The sequence below is a fragment of the Elgaria multicarinata genome, chromosome 15 (assembly GCF_023053635.1).
Source record: "Elgaria multicarinata webbii isolate HBS135686 ecotype San Diego chromosome 15, rElgMul1.1.pri, whole genome shotgun sequence".
NCBI classification, from domain to species: Eukaryota; Metazoa; Chordata; class Lepidosauria; order Squamata; family Anguidae; genus Elgaria; species Elgaria multicarinata.
The window spans coordinates 12378870-12403666 of record NC_086185.1 but is presented as its reverse complement, the minus strand read 5'-3'; the positions used below and the strand labels follow the sequence as shown (position 1 = coordinate 12403666).

The window sequence follows — 24797 nt, the reverse complement described above, 5'->3', positions numbered from 1 at the left end:
TGCTCTCTGCAGAAAAGAAGGGTGAGGGGAAGAAAGAAGATGTGACATTTAGCATTTAGGGTTGAAGAAGGAGAAAATGAAACCGAAAGAGGTCCTTAACGTGATGAAAGCTGCCTTATCGGCAGGAAAAGACGGCCACAGAAGCAAACCGAATCAGCGTTCTGTCGTTCTTACAGGAAGGTTGCTGAAACCTTGCACTCACATTGAGCAATGATTTTACCAGAAAAACAAAAAAACACGAAACACTACATTTGCAATGTAGAAAGCTCAGATGACGCCACTGTGTTCCCCTTTTTTAAAAAAGAAGATGAAAAAAGAAGGAGTTTGGAAATCTGTTGAGACAGGGCAGTTTCATTTTGATGGTTAATTTGGTACAGGGAAATATCAATGAAACAAAAGTAAAGGTCAAATTAGGCCATTTCTGTGCCTAAGCTTCCTTGCAGTTTTAGTGTCCTGAAAGTCCTGCAATGTTTTTTCCTGGCGAAACTTGCACGGGGTTGCGCCCTGAATGGTTGCGTGGTGGAATGTGGATTCGATTGGCTGCAAATTCGTGGGACAAACAGCATCTTTGGTGGGGGAATAGTTCCATGAGGAAAATGGCATGGGGGAAGGTGGAGGAGTTTAGTTCCCCAGCATTGCGGTCCTGAACTAAGTCAGGTCACACACGCTTTTCCTATGGTTGCTATTAAATACAAATAAATATAGACAAAATTCTAGGCTCTAAAACTGACTGTTAGCCTGCTTAGGGTTACCTGTCTACAGCCTTGCATAGGTGCTGTCTGAGCTTCTCTGATATCACAGAATGTTCACGAACATTCTAATTGCAAAGGAAGAAGATCTCAGTTGCCAGAAGGCGGCTGGCAATACCTGATGGACTGCTTTTCCTGACGTGAACTTACCCGGACACAATGACCAACATCTGGTGCCTTTCCCTTAGTGCCTCCTCTGAGGGAACCTCTGAGGGAAGCAACAAGGGAGAGGGCCTTTATAGTGGTGGCCCCCTGACTCTGATCTCCTCACGGATGGACTCCAACACTGTCAGCATTTCAGCACCAGGTTAAAGCTGCCCTCTACTTCCAGACATTTAATGGTGCTTAATGCTATATGATGGGGCACATATGTCAGCTGTCTGGAACAGGTCTGTTATTGAAATTGTGTACCGAAATGGCTTTGAGCGATTTCATTGTTGAAAAACTTGCACCTTAATTTCTTTTAGACCATCTTTTATTAAAATGTTGTTTATAATGTTTATAATGTTGTAATATTGTATTGTGTGTGTGTGTGTGTGTGTGTGTGTGTGTGTGTGTGTGAATTGTTGTGAACTGCCAAGAGAGCTTCAGCTATCGGGCAGTATAGAAAATATTTATTTATTTATTTATTTATTACATTTCAATACCGCCCAATAGCCTGAGCTCTCTGGGCGGTTCACAAAAATTAAAACCATTCAAAGTATAAAACAACAGTATAAAACCATAATATAATATACAATATATAAAATACAAAATAAATAAATAAATAAATAAATAAATAAAAATAAACTGGGTGGCTCAGAACTTGCTGATGCACATCAACATAAGAGAGCAGAGATACCCACATACAGCCAAATGCACACACCCAGCCATTTTAATAGGGTCTGGAGGAGCACTGGAATGTGAATGTGCATAGTTAGGTACCCAAACACATATTTGTTTCAAGCTACACACACACTTGTAGGCTGGCCATGTGTAGGGTGACCCTATGAAAAGGAGGACAGGGCTCCTGTATCTTTTAACAGGTGTACAGAAAAAGAAATTTCAGCAGGTGTCATGCATGCAGCACCTGGTGAAATTCCCTCTTCATCACAAACATTAAAGCTGCAGGAGCCCTGTCTTCTTTTGTATCTAGTCAAGAAGGCAGGACTCCTGCAGCTTTAACTGTTGTGATGAAGAGGGAATTTCATCAGGTGCTGCATGCCTACAAATGACACCTACTGAAATTTCCTTTTCTAAGCAACTGTTAAAGATACAGGAGCCTGGTCCTCCTTTCCATAGGGTTACCCTACACACTTGCTTCCATCCTGCACTCTCCCTTGCAGGATTGGTGCAAGCAGTTCCCTCAAAATTAATGTGACAGGCTGACTTTGGTGGGTTTTAGCTCAGAGACAGGAGATTGTACCAGAGAAAGTGTTCTGGGTTGAAACAATTTGTCAACCAATTTAGATGTCTTTGAAGAACACACAACCTTTTTTTTTAATAAAACAAACAAACAAACAAACAGGGGGAAACATCCCCCCCCCATCACAATGAAGCATGCAGGAAGCTGGTGTAGCTTTTGAATCCAATCAAACAGCTTGGAAGCCCAGACAGACACACTCTAAAATTGTCATACCATTTGTCTATTTGCAAACACTGCGATAAAGTGTGAACAGTTTTTAGAATTGTACCAGGGATCTTTGGCAAGTCATTTATTAGCAGTCACAACAGTGAACGGTAAAGCACTTTGCTCCTCTTCCCACCCATGTGATTTTTTAAAATAAATAAATAAATTGTAAGATTTATGCTTGGAATAGCTGATGCAATTCATTAATTTACTTTGGTTTGGCATATAGCTGCTAAGTATATTGAGAGAAGCATTGTGCCCAATCCTAGAAATATTGTGGTTGCAATTAGGTAAGGGAATTTCCTAGTGCTTTTCCATTTGTGGGCAGACAAGCAGAGTAATGGTGGTGGAAGACTCACTAGCTTCCCATCTTGAAGTTTTCTGAGCATCCGTGACCTGACGGGCTGCTGTCATCAGGGCAGGAGGAGCAACAACAATGTTTTTCACCTCTCCATCTAACTGAGAGCCAGTGTGGTATAGTGGCGAAGGTGTTGGACTGGGAGTCGGGAGATCCGGGTTCTAGTCCCCACTCAGCCATGGAAACCCACTGGGTAACTTTGGGCCAGTCACAGACTCTCAACCCAACCTACCTCACAGGGTTGGTGTTGTGAGGACAAAATGGAAAGGAGGAGGATTATGTACGTCGCCTTGGGTTCCTTGGAGGAAAAAAGGTGGGATATAAATGAAATAAATAAATAATAAAAATATTTTAACCAATCTTTCCTCTGAGCCCGTCTAGGGATGGTAAACTGTCAGGGGCTGAGCTCATACCCTAACCTCTTCTCTCCCCTTCCCTGCCCACCAGAACATCCCTTTTCTCTCCCTCCGAGGCCACATTTGCGAACTTGGGAAGCAGCTGGCATGGTTCTTTCTGCAGCAGCTGCAAGAGGATGGGGAGAGGGTCGTAGCAGTGTCTACAGCTTCAGGAGGCAGACTACAAACAGCAAATTCAGAGATGGGTGAACTCCTTCGAGTCCTATTTGTGCTCTGCTCACCAGACTCCCAAAGCTTGCCTGACCCTGGAGTGCATGTGGGTACAGCTGCCATATGGTCCATGGGCACTTGGTAAGAGCTTGTGACTTTTTTCTTTTTTGTCCTTGAACTGTGATTTGCACAAATTTGCAGGTGGGAATATCTACATAAAAATGCAAGCATAAACGACCATTTACCCCTACAATTTTGTGCAAATTGCACTATTTACAGCCGTAAATTTGCCAAATTGCAATTTCTATAAATGTTCCCAGCCGTGAATTTGCACAGAATTAGGATTTGCATCAAAACAAAAAAGTGGGAAACCACCAGTTTGCCTGACCCTGCATGTGCTGAGTCGAATCCAGTGTGTGTGTGTGTGTGGTGAGCTGGCAAAAACTCAACACGCTCCACCCCCAAACCAGATTCCTCCAACATCTGTAACAGCAATGTTCCAGACTGCAAAGTTGCATTGCAATCCTCACTCGAGAGATCCTCAAAAAAATCCCCTTAGGTTATGCAGAAAGGCAACTTTGACTCCTGGAGACCAATGGGGTTGTATTTGCTTGAGACAGATTTTTAAACATTTCGTGTCTTTTTAGAACATGCAGAAGTTAAAGTGGGTAGGGGGGACATCTGGTGGTCACCATCAGATTTAATTGCTCTGCAAGGGACGCTGCATTGTAGTGGTGATAAATATCCATTTAACCTGATTGCTAATAGGTCCATTAACAAATTCTATGAAATTTGTATTTAATTAATGAAGGTTTGACACAGAAAACCCCACTTAGTTTGAGGAGTACTCCATCATGCAAGCGGCCCTGCTGACTCCCAGGGATTTGCGCATGTAAGTATCCTTCAAGGTTACCACGCCAGGCCCTTAATTATCATCATTTTTTGACATTACCTCCTAATATCATAGTAACAGCCTGATGACACAAAGCTCTTCATGCATTCCAGCCATTAATTTTGCCATTCACAAGCTGCATTAATTTGGAGGCATCTGCTAGTCACAACAGTCCAAGCAAAATGAACAGCTCCTATAAAACGTTTAGCCAGCTGAGGGCAAAAACAGAAGAACATAGGATACTAGATATTGACTTCTGTCTCCTTTCTAGGGGTGGGCAAATTCCATGTTCAGTTCTTTCACATCTGAAGGTCTTTCTCTCCCAGATAGGAAGAACTTTACAAAAGTTGGTAAATTGCTATCAAAAAAAGGAAGCCAAAGCCTCATCCATCTACACCAGCCAAATTCAAGAACAGCCATTTCCAGCATGGAGAGGAGCATGTTGTACCTGCCTGCCATGTAGCTGTTAATGATGAGAAACCTCTCTGAAAAAAAGAGGTGGCAACCCTAATTTAGCATCACTGGATTGAAGATACTGGATTGAAAACCCAGACTTTTAGTTGCTCAAAGCCCTGGGCCAGGATGGACAAATCTATCTGTTTTGGTTTCAATCTCTCTCTCTCTCTCTCTCTCTCTCTCTCTCTCAAGTTCTTTTTGTCCTTAACATGGAGAACTTTATGAATTTTGGTAAATCCTTGTCAAAACGAATCTGGAACAGAATTCTCATCCATCCCAACTTCTCTCTGGGCTCAAGAAACTTTGAAAGTTTGATCCACTGCGTTGTGGGAGAGTTCTGGCGTCCTGCCTCAATAACAAGTTGTGTTGATCTCTAGTCCAGACTGCTGGCTGCTCAGATCCTGCCATGAATAATCAAATTTAGGGCAATTCAGATATCCTTCCAGGCCATAGGTCATAAAAACCTTAATTTACAAGCCAAGCTATGGTTTGAGGTTCTAAACTCACAACAGCCAAATGACAGCTTTCATCTCTCTTTTGTCCCCACACCCAGCTCTCAGCTTTGTATAATTTTTAATTGGGCTCCATGGTACTGTGGCCTCTAGACGTGGAACAATGGCTTTAGCCATGATTTGACAATTCAGGTATTGTCACAGATCATGTTTAGCCCAAACCATGTTTAGTCCAAACCATGTTTAGCCCAAACCATAGTTGACAAACATATTTTAAACCAGGTTTCTAATTTCGACTTGTTAGCCAATTGCATGCCATGATTTTGGCAATCCATACACCACACCCAACCATACGTAAGGTTCCAGAACTGAATTTGGCTTATGTTTCCTTGAACCCATCATGCCTGTCTAGTTTGGTGATGGCTCCTTGGTTCTTCTATGTCATGGAAGGCAATTCAAACTTTTAGGATAGCTAAAAACTGCACAAAACCTGGGAAACCACCCAATGGTTGGTTCAACCAACCAACCCCAAGGCCAGAGCTATACCTCATGTCGTATCAATACAATCCAACCACGGTGACGCTATGTCCGTCTAGCGCAATTGTACCTCACAGCACACACAATGGACAACTGTTGCAGTATTTTGGAATATGGAATAAAAAGCAGGAAGTAACACTAGAAAAGCGGTATATGGGATGCGTAACGTCCCCCAACAGTTATTCGTGCACATCAATACCAAGAAAAAGCACTACTGTACATCTAGCCCAGGATATGTGCAGAAATGGCAAACCATTGATGGCTAGCCATATAAACCATGGAGGTGCAGAATATGGATATTGATTCATAATCGAGCTTGGTTTGAATAACAAAGGACACGATGTTATGAGTTTTCCCACATAAAACAAAGAATCCAGGAATGTGATAAAATTATGAATTGGAATGCTTAGGATGTGAAATGAATCACTGTCAGTCACTATTTAAATCTTGTAAATTGGTGAACCGCCCAGAGAGCTTCGGCTATTGGGTGGTATAAAAATGTAATAAATAAATAAATGGGGAAAGGTCCTACAACTCCCAGCATTCCCCAGTCAGCCAAGCTGGGAGTTATACAACTTTCCCCCATCTAAATTTGCATAGGATTGTGCATAGACCAACCATGCTAAAATTCACACACAGGCTTGGAAGCAAACAGGCATTATGAACACAATAGATTCTATCTATGAACCACCTAATGTTGGGTTTTGGCAGCACCAGTAGGCAGTAGTCTTAGGGCCTTGCTAGACCTACCTTAAAATCCGGGCGTGTGGAGGGGCCAGCCCATGCTAGAAGTAGCGCGGGCTGTCGCTTCTATCCACATATCGACATGACGGGGTAAAGGAAAGCCCCATTTTGTCAGCCATTTTGTTTCTTCCTTAAAGGGGCCATGTGCGCAGGAGCGCACCAACAATAAAGGTAGGTTTTTTTTTTTTAAAAAATAAAGGGTTCCCCACTCCCCCCTGCCTCCGATTTCCCCCCTGGCTGCGATCTCCCCACCCGCCCGCGATCTCCGATCCCCCCATCCTCCATGATTTCCGATTTCCTACCATCCCCCCAGCTCCGGTTCCCCCCCCCATCTCCCCACCCTGTCCTGATGGCCGCAGCACTGTGCGCCGCTTGCTGCTTTTTCTGGCTACTCACAAGTAAATGCGGTTGCCGGGAAAAGAGGCAGAATGAGCTACATGCCCGCAGTCTCGGGCTCAGCCCGAGACCGTGGGAAATACTAGGCCACAAACGGTGCCGGTTATCACGAGCCAAGGGAGGGTTACCCCTGCCTGAGCCCGGGATCCCCTGTGCATCATCTGGACGCACAGGGGCCAGCCTGGGACTCGCATCGGGCTACTCCGTCGTCTAGCAAGGCCCTTAGTTTTCCAGTTGTCACCTTGTTCCAGTCCAACACCAACATCCTCCCAAGTCAGTCCACTGCTTTACTCTCTTGCCACGTTAGTCTTTGCAAACCCTTTTGGGTCCTCCAGGGTTGTGGTACACAGTTTAACTCAGCTCTCCACATTTTCTTCTTGATCTCAAAGATAATCAGAAGATTGCCAGTGGATGCCTAAAAGATCAGACTACTTTTGGAATAACGAGAAGGGATTTCTGTGAAATGCTGACAGTCATAGACTGCGCAATCTTATCCCCAGCTGTCTCATAGTGATACCTTTGTTTAAAAAGATAGTTATTCAGGACTTAACTTGCTCCGTCACATCTCTCCAATAAAAAATGGCATTAGGAAGTGTGTCTCTGTGTGTATTTTTTAAAGTAACTTAAGGAAAGAAAAGGTAATCAGGGCCAGGTTGTTTTTGGCACCTTAAAGACTGACAAGCTACCCTGGGGAAAGGGGGGCATTTTTTTCTTGAGGGCTTCATTCCCCCCCTCCAGCCACTGAAGGGTGGGCTCTGAGCAAAACCTGGGTGGGGGTCATCCCTTTTCTCTGTGTGTTTCTGCCACCTTCTTTTCTCTTCCCAGTGGGGCCATCTGGGGTACGTGTGCTGGGCCCTGTGGTCCAGGAGATCTCTTAAATGACCCTCTACAGGTAGTGGTGATTGTTCCTCTTCTGGTGGCTCTTCCTTTCAACTCCTTGGTAATAGGAAGAGCCACGGCAGCCGGCCAGTCAAGCCTGCAGCACTGCAGTCTGCCATTTTAAGGGAATTGTTCTCCTTACTTAAATTTGAGTGACAGTGAACTGAACCAATCAGACACTGCCATAGGGGTGCACAGGCAATGAGGACATAGGAGTGGGGGAAAGACCACCACTTTGCCAATAAATATAAGAATCTTTACAGCACCTTTCCCCGAACTGGTGCCCTCCAGATGTTCAGGACATCAACTTCCAGCATTCCTGACTATTGGCCATACTGCATGGGGCTGATGAGAGTGAAGTCCAAAACATCTGGTTGGAGAATGATGTTGGACCATATCACAAGCGTCTTTCCCTCCATTTCATACAGTAGATTAACATGGCTGCCCAACCATCTCCAATATTAAAAATGGAAGCACCCTATGGCAATTGCTGCAACATGGATTTTGCCAACGTTGATGCAACCCCCACCCAAAATGAATCCTGTCCAGCTTTCCCCAACCTGTCACCATCCAGATGTTTTGGCTATATCAGATGTGGGTATCTTGGATAACCCTGAATGGATATGTCTGTGTGAAAAGTAGTAAAAGGGAACAAAACCATCCTTTCCTTCAGGGCTAAACTTTTTTTCAGAGGAAGGCAAATGTCTTTTAAGTCTAGCAAGCCTTAGAAGTCGGCATGCAATTAGTCTTTGTCAATGCTGCTGCTGCTGCTTAATAGAGAAACAGGGTGTTCCAATTAGAACTAGAATCAACTATGAGAACCTGAGACCTTTGCTAGGAATTCTTTGTGATAGGTCTCAGCATACCACAATGGCTTTAACAACATTACAATACTTTAGAGATGTAAACCGCCCAGAGAGCTTCGGCTGTGGGGTGGTATATAAATGTAATAAAATAAAATAAAATAAAATAAATAAATAAATAAACTTCTGGCATTACTATCTCAACCCCATGCACAAAAATGCCATTCTTGGACTTCCTGTCATCCTGTGTCCACTTGGACATTAGCTATGAATGTATGACACACAAAATATTGCGCATTCAACATGTGTTATTTATTTATCACATTGGTGTCCCACTTTAGCTCCATAGAACACAGGGGAGGGGACATTCGTGGAGATGGGGCTGTCAGAAAAATCCACAATGAAATCAAATGAGTTTGGAATTCTAGGAATCCAACCCATGGATTCTGCAGGAGACTGGCTTTCCTCCTGAGCATAAAAATGCACATTTTGGGAGGATTTGCAGGTTTCAGAGGGGGATTTCAGTATATGGGGGGAAATTTGCACATTTTCAGAAGTGCAAATTTGCGCAAATTTGGACACCGTCAATGAGCAGACAACGAAACAAAAGCAAATGAGAATCCCCGATACTCAAATGAAATGGATTCTATGACATCCGTGCATTCCTACATGGAGATAATTGTATTATATCCCCTGACAGCTCTGAGACATAGGTTAGGGGTGACAGTGACTCACCCAAGGAAATCCAGGTGCTAAGCAGAGGTCTCCCCAGCCTACGCCTGTCACTCTACATAACCCTCCACACTGGCATTGGGATTGGGGGCACTAATAACACTAATAACGCTGTTACAATTCAATCCTATGCATGTAAAGCTCCATTGATTTCCACTGGGTTTGCTGACTGTTAAGAGTATATAGGATTGCAGCTTTAGGCATTCCGCAGACTTGGCCATCTATACTATGCAGGCAGACAAAGCTATTGCATGGGATGGTACTTTAAATTGGAAAAATGGGAACTGGAGAGAAACTGAAATTGAGAGATTTGTCCATGTCTAGTTCTGCAGAATACTTCCACCTAGAAGTGTCATGTACAACATTCTGAAATTTGTACTGTACCTGACATGCCAGCACCTTCTCGTCATCCCTCTACAAAGAAAAAGAAAACTGGAGAACATTTTAAATGATCCACTGTGAAGAGAGAGGTGCCTACACAGGGTTCATCTTTTTCAGAGGTCTCTGTAGGCATTTATACTAAACCCCCCCAAACCTAACTCCTGAAGAAGGCCCAACCAAAATGCATAGGACTACCACTGGGAATAAAAGCACATATCTATTCTTTCAGCATCCTGAGAGTTCATCTCTTTATTCCATTGCATCCCTCTACAAAACATACATGAAATTAATTCTCTTTGTATTCACCTCTCAGACTGCAATTAGCTTAACCCACCTGTTGTCCCCTTTTTGCTTCCATACCAACTAAATCAACATCTTTTTGTCATCCTGTTTGCTGAATCCATAACATTGTGAATGACCGCTTGTCCAATTGCACTTGCATCAATTGGTTGCCTTCCAGACTCTTGACATGTTGGAACTTTCAAAGTTAACCTCTAATTTAAAACCCATAGCCTCTAAATTGGCTTCCCCTGGGAAGAAAATGTGTTGCAGAAATGCTATCCAGCACTTTAGGAGAATTTTCTGTCTTATTCTACGGGCATGGGGGAGAGGAATCCCTGCCATCTAACACAAAAGCATAATCTTCCTTACTTTTCTATGATAATTTAACACCTGCGGTGGGAGAAAAATCCTTGGCCCCAATTGATTCATAAATGAATTGCACCAAACTTAGCCAATTAAATTCTAGTTTGGTAATTTCATATTGGATTTTCTCTTTGAAGCTATTCTATCAAAAATGGTAACTTGTAGGAGAGCATCCTGGGAGGTTGAAATGTTCTCCCACTTGAATCTGAACATTGCCATTTTTGGAGTCTTATCTGTGTCCGCTTATGCTTTTCAACCTCAACTACAAAACACATTTAAACCAATTCTGATGGGCTAACTTCTCTCTCTCTCTCACTCTCTCTCTCTCACACACACACTCATGCACTCAGGAATAGCTTAAATATTCTGGACAGGTGCTGCAACCTGTCATGATCAAGAAAGATTCTCGTTCGATACCAGGGATGCTCTATGTACGAATTTGTGGTACTATATCTATTAGAATTGTGTGTCAACCAGCATCATTAATCTTCCTACTTTGCTGCTGTACCTTGGTAGGTTTGAAAGATTTCTCCTGGGAGCTATTCTGCTATGGCTGTACCAGCCTCCATTTTTCTTAATTATTCCTCTTGTCATGTCTATAATACATCTCAGAGGACAGAGGCAAATGTCCAGTCTCTTCTCAAGAGCAAAAATGTGCCCGGAATATGCTTCTCATCAGTGCTGTGTTATCGTACAAGCTTTATGGGCCATGTCATTATCTTTGCTTATAATTCAATAGAGTTCCCAAATCCAAAGCCAGTTACAGCTGATTCTCGATCATTTGCATGTGAATTATCACAAAACTTACCAAGGTCACAGTCTTGTTTAAGAGTCTCTCTCTGTCTCCCTCTCTCCTGGGAGGTGCATAGCCTGCGTGACCAGAAAACTGTCTAGGGATCAAAGGGCCGAGGGAATCTTCGCTTGGGAACAGACACCTTTGATATAAATGCTCTTTGTTCTGTTTGCCTTTTAAAGGAACTAAACAACAAACAAACCAAACACCTCCCACGGAGCAATCTATTGCTTTAACTCTGCCACAGACTTGCAGAAGATTATACATCAGACTGTAGTAACCAGGTTATATCATGGTGGGAGATCAGTTAATTGCCTTGTCAGAGCACAGAATCATAGGATAATTAAAACAGTGCAACCAAGGTAAACCTTACATAACACCGTTGAAATGCTATGAAGACCTTATGTTCTGATGCTGCCCAGCAGCCTTCACCAACAAGGCGGCCATCAGGTGGACTACAACTTCCACCACCCCCAGCCAGCATGATGGGGTTTGTAATCCAACACATCTGAAAGGCAACGTCTTGGGTAGGCTGTTGTGCAGGAGGTAGAGGGGATCTTTGGCTGCAAATGATGCGCCAGTCAGGGGATGAAGCTGACTCCAGGGAGAGATTTTTTTTTGTACATCCCCTTGACATACTGTCATGGGATGACTCGGTGTTGGATGGCCCTCCCTGAACATGTGAACTGTGTTTGAATTGCCGTCGAGGTGATGCCAGGGGATATCAAAGCTGTGCCTGTGTGTTGCTTGAGCTGGGATCTTCCTGGCCCGCGCTTGGCGTTGCTGTCCTTGGGTAATTAAAATGCAGGTGTGGACATGCTTGAATGATAAAGGAGCAGGTCTCCAAGTGGGTCTTTCTCCTAGGGGAAGATTGATTCTCCCCTAGGGCAGGGCGGGGGGTGTTGAACCATTTTCAACTGGGGGCCCAAATGTTAGAATTGGGCAATGAAGCTTGTTGTTCGTCTGGAAAGGGTTAACGTGATTAACCTTTCTTTAATTTGTCAATAGCCCCATTCAGAAGACACCATAAACCATGGCTTTAACCATGGTGAATAAAGCAAAAAGATTTATTCGTGCTTAAAGCCATGGTTTAAGGTGTCTTCTGAACACAGCTTGGCTTTCTGGCTTAACCACCATGGTTAAAGCCATGGTTTAAGGTGCATTATAAACAAGTCGTTTATTGGCTTAATTGGTTCTGCCCTTCCTTCCCCTCCTATATCTTGACCACTCCCTGTCCAATCTGCCCTGCTTCTTGCCTCCAGTTCTGACCTCCTCACTTTGTCATGAGGTTTGTTTTCTGTTTCTCCAGTATGCTAGATGATGATGTATGTATTTTTTTTTACTTACAATAAAAGCTATTCTTGTTTTCCTTTTTTAACTTTACCATTAGTCTTAACAGACTGTTGATTGCAACTGCTGTCTGTGCACTTGTTAAGCAACGTGCATATATTCTACACCAAATTCCATTTCAGACAAAGTCTTGGCGGCCAGTTTCTGGTGGTGGGTGGAGCTCCAAGGAAAAAGAGACGGGGCAAACATACAAAGACGACCACCCTGCTTTCGCTTCAAGCTCTTCCTGCTGCTATCTAAGCCTTAGGAGAGGAGTTACGACATTTTAGAATTGGGGGGACTGCACAAAAGCTGTGGGAACAAAAATTGGGAGTCGGGGGAAGTGGGAGGAGCCAGGGGAAGGGTGTGGCCATCTGTAGAAACCCAGAGGGCTGGACTTTGACTGCAGGTGGACTAGATTTGGGCCCTGGACCTGAGTTTCTGCATCCCTGTGTTAGAGTGACAGACCAGGTTTGAGGACATCGAGGTTTAACGTCCCACTTAACAATGAAGCTCACTGAGTGACTGAAAGAACTGGGCATGTTTAGCCTGGAGAAGAGAAGATTGAAGGGAGACATGGTAGCACTCTTCAAATACTTAAAAGGTTGTCTCACAGAGAAGGGACAGGATCTCTTCTTGCTCATCCCGGAGTCCAGGACGTGGAATAATGGGCTCAAGTTACAGGAAGCCAGATTCCGGCTGTACATCAGGAAAAACTTCCTGACTGTTAGAGCAGTATGACAATGGAACCAATGACCTAGGGAGTTTGTGGGCTCTCCCACCCTAGAGGCCTTCAAGAGGCAGCTGGACAGCCATTTGTCAAAGATGCTTAAGGTGGATTCCTGCATTGAGCAGGGCGTTGGACTCGATGGTCTTATAGGCCCCTGCCAACTCTACTATTCTATGAACCTATGACCTTATAGGGTTGTTGTAAGGATAAAAATGCTCTCTCTCTCTCTCTCTCTCTCTCTGTGAGTGTGCGTAAATCATCTATGTTTCCTTCAGCTCCTTGCAGCAACGGTGGGATAGAAATGTCATAACAAATAAAGCAACGATCAATAAATACTTGAATGTCCTTTTAGTACCAAGCAAAGACTTTTTCTTTGCACAGGCTTTTAAAACACTGTGCATTGTGTTGCCCTGGTGTATTTTAGGGTATTTCAAAGGTGATTTTCACTTTGTGGTTTTTGTTTTGTTTTAAAGAAACCTCTGCATTGCTTGCTCTCTATGGTGATCTCTTTTAAATTGATTGCTGAATTGGTCCTTTTTAAAATAATAATAATAATAATAATAATAATAATAATAATAAGCTATATGGATTTGTGCATTTCATTGGTGTCATTATTTTTAGTACATTACTCTGAGAACAATCATCATCATCATCATCTAGAAATGCATATAAATGAGGGATCAGCAACTGGATAGCCTCCGCCATCTTGAGCCAAACCTAGCCTTCTGTGTGGTGCCATCTGCCAACCCAAGAGGGAGAAGAGCGATGTGGATGAGCAGCAGTGTTGGCAATGGGAGGAACGTGCGGGGGCCTTGATCCGCCACCCCCACTCTCTTTCTCAAAGCGGCCTCCAGCAAAACAAGTTGCAGATCAGGGATATAAATGCTTCCATAATAACAACCACCACACTGTGTCCTTGCCTGAGGAAGAGAAGAAATTTGACTGTCTCTCAAGTGATGACACTAATGCTCACTGACAAGATGTAAGCTGGCTAGTGAATATTAAATTCTGGGGCAACATTTTCATTTCAGGAAGAAGAAAGAGTTGATAACAAAAGCAAAGAAGTAGGGACTTGCAATGGCACATTGCAGGGCAGCATGTTCCCTGTTTAGGATTCCAGCCATTCCATTCCATTCCCCCTGTTTTCCAACTCCCCTCCCCGACAGTCATAAGAACATAAGAAGAGCCCTGATGCTGGATCAGACCAAGGGTCCATCTAGTCCAGCACTCTGTTCACACAGTGGCCAACCAGCCATCGGCCAGGGATGAACAAGCAAGACATGGTGCAACAGCACCCTCCCGCCCATGTTCCCCAGCAACTGGGGCATCCAGGCTTACTGCCTCAGATACTGAAGGTAGTACACAACCATCAGGGCTAGTAGCCATTGCTATACTTCTCCTCCAGGAATTCATCCAACCCCCTTTTAAAGCCAACCAAATTGGTGGCCATCACTACATCTTGTGGTAGTGTGTTCCGTAATTTAACTATGCGCTGTGTGAAGAAGTCCTTCCTTTTATTTGTCTTGAATCTCCCACCAATCAGCTTCAGGGGATGACTCCTGGTTTTAGTATTTTAAGAGAGGGAGGAAAATGTCTCCCTGTCCACATTCTCCACACCATGCGTGATTTTGAACACCTCTATGATGTCTCCCCTTAGCCTCCTTTTTGCCAAGATGAACAATCCCAGCTGTTGTAACCTTCCCTCGTAGGAGAGATGCTTCAGCCTCTTGATCAGTCAATATTCCACATCCATGGAATGCACTCGGTCTTCATCGGACTGTTTTTACTCCCCTCTAGTTCTTTTTTCCTAAAGATTTTTTTTTGTAGTTCTCCAAGCTTTGCGGTTCCCCTGCTGATCTGTCCCACTTGTGCATGGGTGTGTGTTGTGCTGTTTTGGCTACATAAGTGTCGGCACTCACCTCCTGAAGATCAGAAATAAAGGGAAGGGATGCCATCTTTTCTTCCTTCACTGTCCTCTACTAACAAAAAATTAGGAGGTATGGAAGGAGTCTTAGGCTTAATCTACACCAAGCAGGACATTGCATTATGAAAATAAGGCTGCAGCCACACCACTGCTTTATAGCGGTATTGAAGTGCACTGACAACTGTTGGAGCCCATTGACACATACCACGTACCGCGTTCATACCACTTTCATAATGCTTTATCCTGCTTGGTGTAGATGTGTCATGGGCCCCAACAGTTGTCAGTGCACTTCAGTACCACTATAAAGTAGTAGTGTAGATCCTGCAGGGCACTTTAATCCCGCTATAAAGCAGGAGTGTGGCTCCTGCCTTTTATAAACCACTTTCATACTGCTTTCATAGTGGAATATCTTGCTTGGTGTAGATGAGCCCCTAGCTGATGGTGTTTGCATCATGCACACACCCAAAATGGTTTGGAGGGCGAGAGTGGAAAGGCCCCATCACAAGGAAACTAAGGAAGGAGACCTCTAGGTGCACAAGAAAGAAAGAAAAATTAAGCCCAATATATTACAGAGTCCATCCTTGGTGGCATTTTCACATCCTAAATCAGGGATGGGGACCTCCACCAGAGGCCTATGTGGCGTTACCCCACACTTGCTTATATTGTGTATGTCTGGATAAGTATGTCTGGTAAGTACGGAGTGCTAGAACTGAGTGGGCGTGGTTTATGATGTAATAGGTGTGGGGGAAAGGCGTATATAAGGAGAGTGTTGAGAGTTTGTGAGGCGGTATGTGTGAGTTTGAGTGTGTGTGAGGAGAGTAAGAAGAGTTTGGATTCTAGGGACTTAGGACTGGAGTGAAGAGAGTGAGGGGGTTAGTGTGTGGAGAGTGTAGATCAGGCAGGATTGAAAGTATTAGATTTTGATTTAAAGCTTTTAAACAACTTATTATTACTTGCTAGGTACCAAATCCCACGTGTCAGCTTGGCATTACTTATCTGCCTTACAGTTCTTAAACACCCACACCAGAGTATTCCCACAGTATATTCAGAGAGATCCAATATTAAACCTGTTTCCCTCATAGCTAGGGGAAAGGTGTTATTTAACCTTCCCTCAGGTTTTCAGGTGGTGATGCTTGGCCTGAGAAGGGTTTATGCGGTGGGCCTGGTGTAAGGGTCTGTTATGTCGCAGCCTCCATCCAACCTGCCAGTTTCCCTGCTCCCTCCTGCACTCCATTATGGCCTTTTGGTGTCAAAGGAGACTTTTTCAATTACAGCAAGAGGGACATTTTCAAGGGGGCGGCTGCTAGGGAGTGGAGAACTAGCCCTTCCCTCCCATACACACACATACACGATCCTTACTGCTGCCCTAAGGCAAATTGAGTAGATCTGGGACATTAAAGGCATGATCCCATACATACTTACTGGGAGGTAAGTGCAGAATGCTGCAGCTCGGCTGTTGTCCGGAGCTGCCCCTTTCCAGCATGTAACTCCTCTGCTGAGGGAACTGCACTGACTGCCTATTCGCTACCGGGCCAGGTTGAAGGTTCTTGTACTTGTGTACAAAGCCCTAAACAACTTGGGACCAGGATACCTGAGAGAGCGCCTTCTCCCCTACCAACCTGAGGTCATTGAGGTCATCTGGGGCCCTGCTCCTGGTGGTTCCACATAGATCCATCCTCCGATTGGAATCCACCAGGGGAAGAGCCTTCAGTGTGGTGGCCCCCCTCCTGTGGAATTCCCTGCCTCTGGAAGTCAGGCAGGCTCCAACCTTATACTCCTTTCAGCGCCTCCTGAAAACATCTTTATTCCAAGAAGCCTTTCCTTAATATGCAGCCTTGAATCTCTGTTTTTGCTTCTTTTAAATTTTGTTTTAACTGTTTTTATTTTCACTTTATCTTGTACACAGCTCCAAAATTTTTCAATGGGGAGCAGTATATAAATATTCTAAATAAATAAATAAAGTCCCATTAAATTCAGTGGTGATTAATGCCGAATAGATATGTATAGAAGTACACTGGGATGCTTGCAATCATGTTGGCCCTAATTCAAACTTTTCTGGATCGCAATTAATTGAAGCCCAGGAAGGGAATTAGAGCCTGCCAACTCGGAGGTTGTCCTTCCTATGCGAGATTGAGGCATGGCATGGGAATGATTGACAGATGCCCATTGGCACCATTGTTTAAAGGAAGACGTCTGTCTCCGGGATGGCTAAATTAGTATCTTCCACAGGAAAATAAGGAGATGCTCTTGCAGAGGTCTTCATGACTGCCAGACATCAGCACAGCTCAAAGTCGAAGGCTGCAATAGTTTTGTTTGTTTTTCTACTCTGTACTGAATGAACCAATGCCTATATCCGGGGCTGGGCAGAGCGGGGGGCGGGGCAGTGGGGCCAGTTGGCATGGGCCTATGATTTTGAGGGGGGATACTCCAAGTCCCCCTGGTAGAGGCAAAGGGGGACCCTTTGGTAAAGATTTATTACAAAGTAGCTTGATTTTTCTGTTGTTGTTGATGAATTTGCCCAAAGAAAAGCACGTAAAGCATTTCGGAATGTAAAGAAGTGATGTCATCGTCGTCATCGTCATCATCATCATCATCTATTTATTTGTTATCTGCCTCTTCCTCTGGATCGAGGTGGGGTAAAACACAAATAAAAACACTATCAAGTACATAAAACTAATTCAAACATTTAAAACCAGTGCATCATTAAAAGCAGCACACCATTAAAATAGGCATCTTAAAATTCAAGTGGGTAGGCCTGCCGGAAGAGATCAGTCTTTATGGCTTTCTTAAATTCTGGAAGACTGGTAAATTGATGAATCCCTCCTGGCAGGCCATTCCACAAACTGGGAGCGGCAGAAGGAAAGGTCCATCTGGGTAATAGTTGTCAGCCTTGTTTTTGTTGGCTGGAGTAAATTCTTCCCAGAGGACCTGAGTGTGCAGGGCGGATTGTATGGGAGAAGGCGATCCTGCAGGTAGCCTGGACCCAAACCATGTAGGGCTTTAAAGGTGATAACCAACACTTTATACTTCACCCGGAAAGTAATTGGCAGCCAGTGAAGAGATTTTAAGACTGGTGTGATGTGGTCACCACTAGGTGTACCGATGACCAACCTGGCTGCGATATTTTGAACTAGTTGAAGTTTCCAGACTAGTCACTTATATACATCTTGAATAAAAGTGCTTGTCATTACCTTTTTTTATAAATCGTTCTAGTTCATATGTATTTAGAACTGATTAAAAAATACTTAATGAGCAGTTTGAAAGGGGGGGGGGGGGCTACATTTCCCATCTTCCCCGGGCCGATTACCAGCTTTGCTCGGCCCTGCCTAAATAATACCAACCAACCAACCATTGCACATATGGAAAATCCCTTCATTTTCATTATGGAGGTGAAGAATATTAGCTGTTAAAATGAGCAAAAAGTAACATAAAGATGTTTTTACTTTTTAGTCTAAATAGGACAAAAACCAAACAGTAAATGAAGATGAATCTGCCTGACAGGCTGCAGACCAATGAATCTTACAATATCCTTTGCATTTCTGTAATATCCTCTTCTGGTTTTTTTTTTTCCCCAGTCAGACTTGCAGGGCTTATATTTTGCCAGCATTTAGGGGCAAAATATTGCTATGCTAAATTTTTAAAGCTGGCAAGTCTTACAACAAAACTGCTTCCTCTCTACAGCTTGCGACTTCATTACAGAGAGCCTCGTCAACTTTCAACAGAGCAAGATTGAAGTTTAATTCTAATTTATGTGAGGAATGAGTTGCATGAGGTTAAATACACTTTTGATATCAGATCTGAGCAGAAGGCTTTTGATCTGGAAACCACAGAAGGCCTCAGCGTATGTTTGCAGGTAACTGCACTAATGCGAACGCAGTCCTGGCTGATTGAAATTTGCCTTAGGAGATTCGAAGATCAAGGAGTTTCACCTCTGAGTTCAACCCCGTTTCTGCTGTACAGTTCTCAGATAGTGATAGGCTTGGTTGTCTCCAAGGGGCTCCAGTTTAAATGCTTTTTATTTATTACACCAAGGTAACAGGTTGTGGTAATAACTGAATCACTACACATGATGTTTGAGACAGGGATTTCAAACATCAGTTGTTACGAAGTAATGTTGGCTGTTATTTGTCTCTAAAGAGCAGACTTCTCCAGCCTGCAGGGCCAATTCTACACCAAGCAGGATATGAAACGGTTTGAAAACTGTATGGGGAATGTGTCCTGGGCCCCAACAGTTGCCACTACTTTTATAAACCGTTTTAAAGCAGTAGTGTAGATCCTATCCAGGTGGCATTAGAAGGCTACAGATGTGTTGGACTACAACTCCCATAACTCTTAGTCAGCTATACTGGCTGGGGGATTCTGGGAGCTGTAGTTCGACACATCTGGAGGACCAGGATGGGAAACAATGCTATAAAGTGTTGCTGCTTTTTGGGTTGCTGCTAATTCACTAGTGGCTGCTTTAAGACAAACTACACAGAAAATCTGTGATTGAGTTCCTGACTTTTAAGAAACAAATAAATGCAAATGTATTTACTGGGGCATAGTGGCTAATCTATCCAGACACCCCATTGGCTACATCTGACTAAGAGCTTTTCTACACGTTAATCTGCTCTATCTACTTTTTGTTTCATCACAAAATTAAGATCTGACAACTACACTAAGAGTGTTTCCTTTCCTGCATTTTTGCTACGTAACCTCTAGGTGACACTGTTGTGCGGTGGAATAGCACAAATACACAAGAAGAAAAAAGTGTCTTTTTTTACTTTCACAAATAATGCCACTTTTTCCCCCGCTCTAAAAGAACTCGCTGAAAGTGCTCTTGAAAAACAGAAGTGAAACTGGAGGGTCACAATGTGATCTAAAGAACCTGTAAACAACTGTGAGTAGGGAATGATGAGCACGCAATAAATGTATTTTGTAGGAAAGCTTCAAGTGTTCCATTCCCACCAATCCTGGACTGTGTGAATCAGAATCTGTGCCTTAAGAAGAAAGCCAAGGGAATTGTCCAGCAGTGCAAGGATAGTGTGTCCTAAGACAAGATTGCTGAAACTGCAAGGGAGCTGTCTGGCCAAGTAGAGCTGACACAAGCTAGGCTAAAGAGGCGTGGCAGTAGGAACATCCATGCAGCTCCTCCTGCCAATCTTCTACACCCAAACTGGTTTTGACCTATAAAGCCTTACACAGCTTGGGACCGCAATACCTGAGAGAACACCTCTCTCTACATGATCCTACCCAGACACTACAATCAACATCTGGGGCGTTCCGCCAAGTGCCTTCTCTGAGGGAGTTTCAGAACGTGGCAACAGGGGAAAGGGCCTTCTCAGTGGTGTCCCCTTGACTTTGCAATGAACTCCCCACGAAGGCCTGCTTGGCACCAACACTGTCATCTTTTAGGCATCAGCTGAAGTCTGCCCTCTACTCCCACACATTTCATAGCACTTAATGATATATAATGGGACACTTATGTCAGCTAACTTGAACAGGCCTGTTATTGAAACTGTGTGTTGAAACAGGTTTTTACTATTTAATTGTTTAAATTTTGCACCTTAAAACGGTTTAGACAACATTTTATTACTTATAATGTCAAGTTTTGTATTTTTTGGTGAATTGTTGTGAATCGCCCAGACAGCCTCGGCTATTGGGTGGTATAGAAATGAAATGAAATGAAATAAATGAATAATACTGCTCTTTAGAATAGTTGTGTGTGTTTTTAAAGGAGACAATCCATGCACTTCCTGCAAATTGTCTAGTCATGGTCTCAAGTAAGATGAACAAGATTAGCTGCTGTTACCCTTCACTTTCAGTGTTTGTTCAATCCCTCCCCTAAATTTTGATTCCTTCCATGCCTGGGGTGAGAGAAGTGTAAATGCGGTATTTATGGAAACTTTTCTTAGGGGACACATTGCCTTCATGGCTTTTGTAAGCAGCCTCCCCCCCACACTGCTATTACTTATGTATTCACCCCTATAAGTAACAAATTTTATGAAGGCAACCCAGCATGGGTTTTAGCCAGATACAAGAGTCATGATATAAAAACATTACATTACATTACAACATTGTATTAAACCTCAAATATTGAACTTTTACATATAAAATATCAGATATAGTGCAGGCGTCTTCTGATTTTGATAAAAAAAACTATATACAAATACGACCATCCAAGTTAGGGCTGGAAGGGGAGGACAACTGTTGAAGGAAGTTAAAACATCCATAGGGGTTAGACAGGGTTGTCTATTAGCACCTATCCTGTTTAATATATACGTAAATGATATTATTGGTTATCTGTCTGGTAATTCAAACTTTACTGTAGCCGTTGGTTCGAGAAAACTGAACATACTGATGTATGCGGATGATATGGTGTTATTATCGCAAAATTTAATAGGAATGAGAAGAATGCTTAAAGCTTTTGGAGAGGCCTGCAGGAAGGAACATCTGCGTATAAACTATTTAAAAACTAAAGTAATGGTATTCGGAGCTCGCCCCCTAAACATAAATGGATGCTAAACAGCCATCCTCTGGAACAAACCATCCAATTTAATTATCTAGGTATTTGCTTCAAGCAAAATGGCTTGTGGTCCAGTCATTTGGCGGCAACAAAGCTGAAAGCACAAAAATCAAGGCATACTGTGTTAAGATTTGCTATAAGTAAGACTGGTTGATCTCCTGTCCTTCATTGGTGCTGGACAACTTCTCCCTGATTATTCTTAGCAGAAGCTTCCGCTGTCATCGGGAAACAGACCTACTGATTTATTGCAATGTTTTAATTAAAGCAAGCATCTCCGAATATCAGCTCCAACCTACTTTTTGATTGATTGGATTCCGTGCTTAATGGGATTGTGGAACGGTCTCCAACTCTCCACCATACAATCAAGACAGGCTAAAAGTCAGAATATAATCTTTTAATACTCTGGTTTTATGAATAAATTCATGCTGCTACCACTTGCTAGATTCCTCCCCCCCCCCACATCCCAATTTGCCTTCCAGAGTAAATGTAAAGATACACCTCTATTTTATTGGATTAACCTACATTTTGAATAGTATTCTTCTAGCAACCCATGCTGGCATTCATCTCGGTCCCATGTCCCAGCTTGATTTGCACAAATTTCTTGATTTCCTCGGTAGACTGAACCAGCCCCACTTTAGCCTTGAGAGGAACAATGCACCAATTTCACATTCCATTGCTGCTCTATTTGCGCCATTTCCCCATTCGTGCAGGGCAAGCAGCATCAGGTATAGCATCAATATGAACCAATGGAGTGGTTTCAGCTTTGTGGTTGGACAGCATATTGATTCCTGCTCCTGCCCCAGTAATAGGTGGCCATCCCTCTTAACTGAAGTCCCTCTTCTTCTGGATGAAGCCTAGGGATGTTGTGGGTGCCTGACTGAGTCCGGGAGTCCATTGGACTCTTCTCCATTTGTCCCCCAAACCTGTTTCGTTGAGCTGCCAAGCCCACCCACTGAAATGTATGAGCAGCCAAGATTTATCAGATCCATCTTGGCAGCTGCCTGTCCTCCATGAGAGCCGCCATTTTAACACAGGAGCTCTAGATTCTCATATATGGATCATTACAATCATCACACCCAATGTCTGAGATGCAGAACTTGTGACCCAGAGCATGGTATGGAAGTTGAGAGTCCCTGTATCACTACCCAGAATGTAAAATGCAGGTGTATGCCCGGCTTTTTTTGCAATTCTACTAAGCCATGTGATCACTGTAATCCATGCGATAAGTAAGTTTCCTGTGCATTTACTAAAGCTAAGGATGAAATGCGAGTTCGAGTGAAAAATTGGGGGCTGGACAGAGGACCCAATGCATTCCTGTATCACATCTCACATGTTTTTAAATCGATATTGTTTTCATGCTTTTGATGCTTTTAAATCTGTGTATATCTGGTTTGAATGTTCATTGTTTTTAACTTTTGTAAACCGCCCAGAGAGCTTCGGCTATGGGGTGGTATATAAATGTAATAAAATAAATAAATATATCTAACGTTGCACACAATGGCAGCTATAAAAGGCCATTCCGGCAACATTGGAGGCCTCTCAGGTGAGTCCATCCATCCCTAGAAAGAACTGCAACGCCTACAGGGAGAGATGCTTACAAGAGGGCTTTTCATTGCCCATTCAGGCTATATCTCTCTAAGGTTGTCCCACAGACCCCACAGCGTATCAAGATAAGCAATTTATTGAGCTCCAGATGTAAAGTGTTCATCACTGTGGCTGTTGCGCTATTCTTGCTTCTTTCACACTATACAACCCTCCCCCCAAAACCCCCCAAACATTTCTATTTTCCTCTTGTTGTTGTTGGTTTGAAAAATTACAGATGCTTCATCCCAAGCATTTTTCTCCACCAAGCAGACGTTTTGATGCCAGAAGGCTTAACTTATCTCCCCTGTTCAGTAAGCTGACGCTAAACCCATCATAAGATACAAGAGAGACCATCACACTTGTGCATGTCAGTGTGTGTGTGTGTGTGTGTGTGTGCATGGCTAAAAATAAAAGCTGCCTTTGGGGTTATTCTGTTCCCCACCCAGACTTGCTTGTGGATTAGCAGGGTGGGGGAAAGAAATGGGAGAACGTTCCTCCCAGGAACATCCATTGAAAATTCTTTCTCTCAGTGCTGAAAAATAAAAAATGTAGGGAACGGATGCAGAAAAAAGGAATATCATGGAGAAAAGAAAGGTTCAGCTCAAAAGAAGCAGAACTTTGCATCAGCCAACCCTGGCCCCACCTGCGCAAATAGTGACAATGATCAGAAAGCTTTGAAGAATGATTACACTGGCAATGCCTCTCCCGACATGAACCTACCCATACACTATGCTCAACATCTAAGGTCCTTCTCTGGGTGCCTACTTCAAGGGAAGCTCGGAGGACAGCCACAAGGGAGAGGGCCTTTTCAGTGGTGGCCCCCCAATTATGGAACAATCTCTCTGACGAGGCTTGCCTGACACCAACATTGTTATCTTTTCATCACCAGGTCAAGACTTTTCTCTTCTCCCAGGCATTTAACAGCATAGGTTGAGTTTTTAACTGACCCAGAATAGATGGATATTATATGTAATCTGTGTTTATGCTTGTTATGGTTTTAAATGTGTTCACACACGAGAGGGGGGATGTCTACACCATGCAGTTATCCTGGGATCAGCTCAGGAGCATCCCTGTGCATCCATATGATGCAAAGGGGATCCCGGGGACAACCAGGAATGGGCAGAAACTTTCCCTGGGATAATCGAGACCTTGGTTATCCCAATTTTTCCCTGTGGTCTCAGGAAGATCCCAAGCTTTGCAGTGGTGTGGATGCCTGCCCCGGCTTCTCCAGCTTTCAAAACAGGCACGGAGCTGTTTGGGGAGGCTCCATGCCCTTTGGGGTGGGGTGCAGCAATTTTGCCATCCCTGGGATGGCAGGGGTCAGTTGGCCATGGAGGTTTTTTAAACTGATCTTTCCCCCCAGATCAGGGCCATGCGACTGGGCTCCTCTTATACATATTATCATCTGTGATGTCTCTCTTCCCTTCCGGCATATCGCACAGCCATGTAGAAGCTGGGGGAGGATCATGGAAGCTGGTAAGTCTGCAATCCTCCCCACTCCCTCCTGCAACACCCTTATGTTTAGATGAGCCCAGGAAGTTAGGAGAAAAAAACCCTAAGGGCAAGGGGACCCGAAAGCAGCCCAATTAAGGACTGAATGTGCACAGTGGTCATGGAGGGGTGTCTGACTATGAAGGGTGAAGGATGGGGAAAGGAACGGAGTATCGTAGAAAATGGTATGGCTGGCTGGAACCCTGAACAGGAGCACTCAATATTGCAACAGTTATTTCACT

The 24797-nt window shown here is 43.6% G+C and overlaps 1 protein-coding gene across 1 annotated transcript in view; it reads right to left on the bottom strand.

Annotated features, from left to right (window-relative positions):
• The window catches only part of LOC134409345 (connector enhancer of kinase suppressor of ras 2-like), a 376171-nt gene that overhangs the window by 67581 nt on the left and 283793 nt on the right, over window positions 1-24797 (bottom strand). The window contains exons 14-16 of the mRNA XM_063142057.1: window positions 11017-11042; window positions 8423-8440; window positions 6311-6355 (exon numbers count right to left, since the gene is read on the bottom strand). Coding sequence (XP_062998127.1) covers window positions 6311-6355; window positions 8423-8440; window positions 11017-11042 — 89 coding nt within the window. The remainder of the gene's footprint in view (window positions 1-6310; window positions 6356-8422; window positions 8441-11016; window positions 11043-24797) is intronic.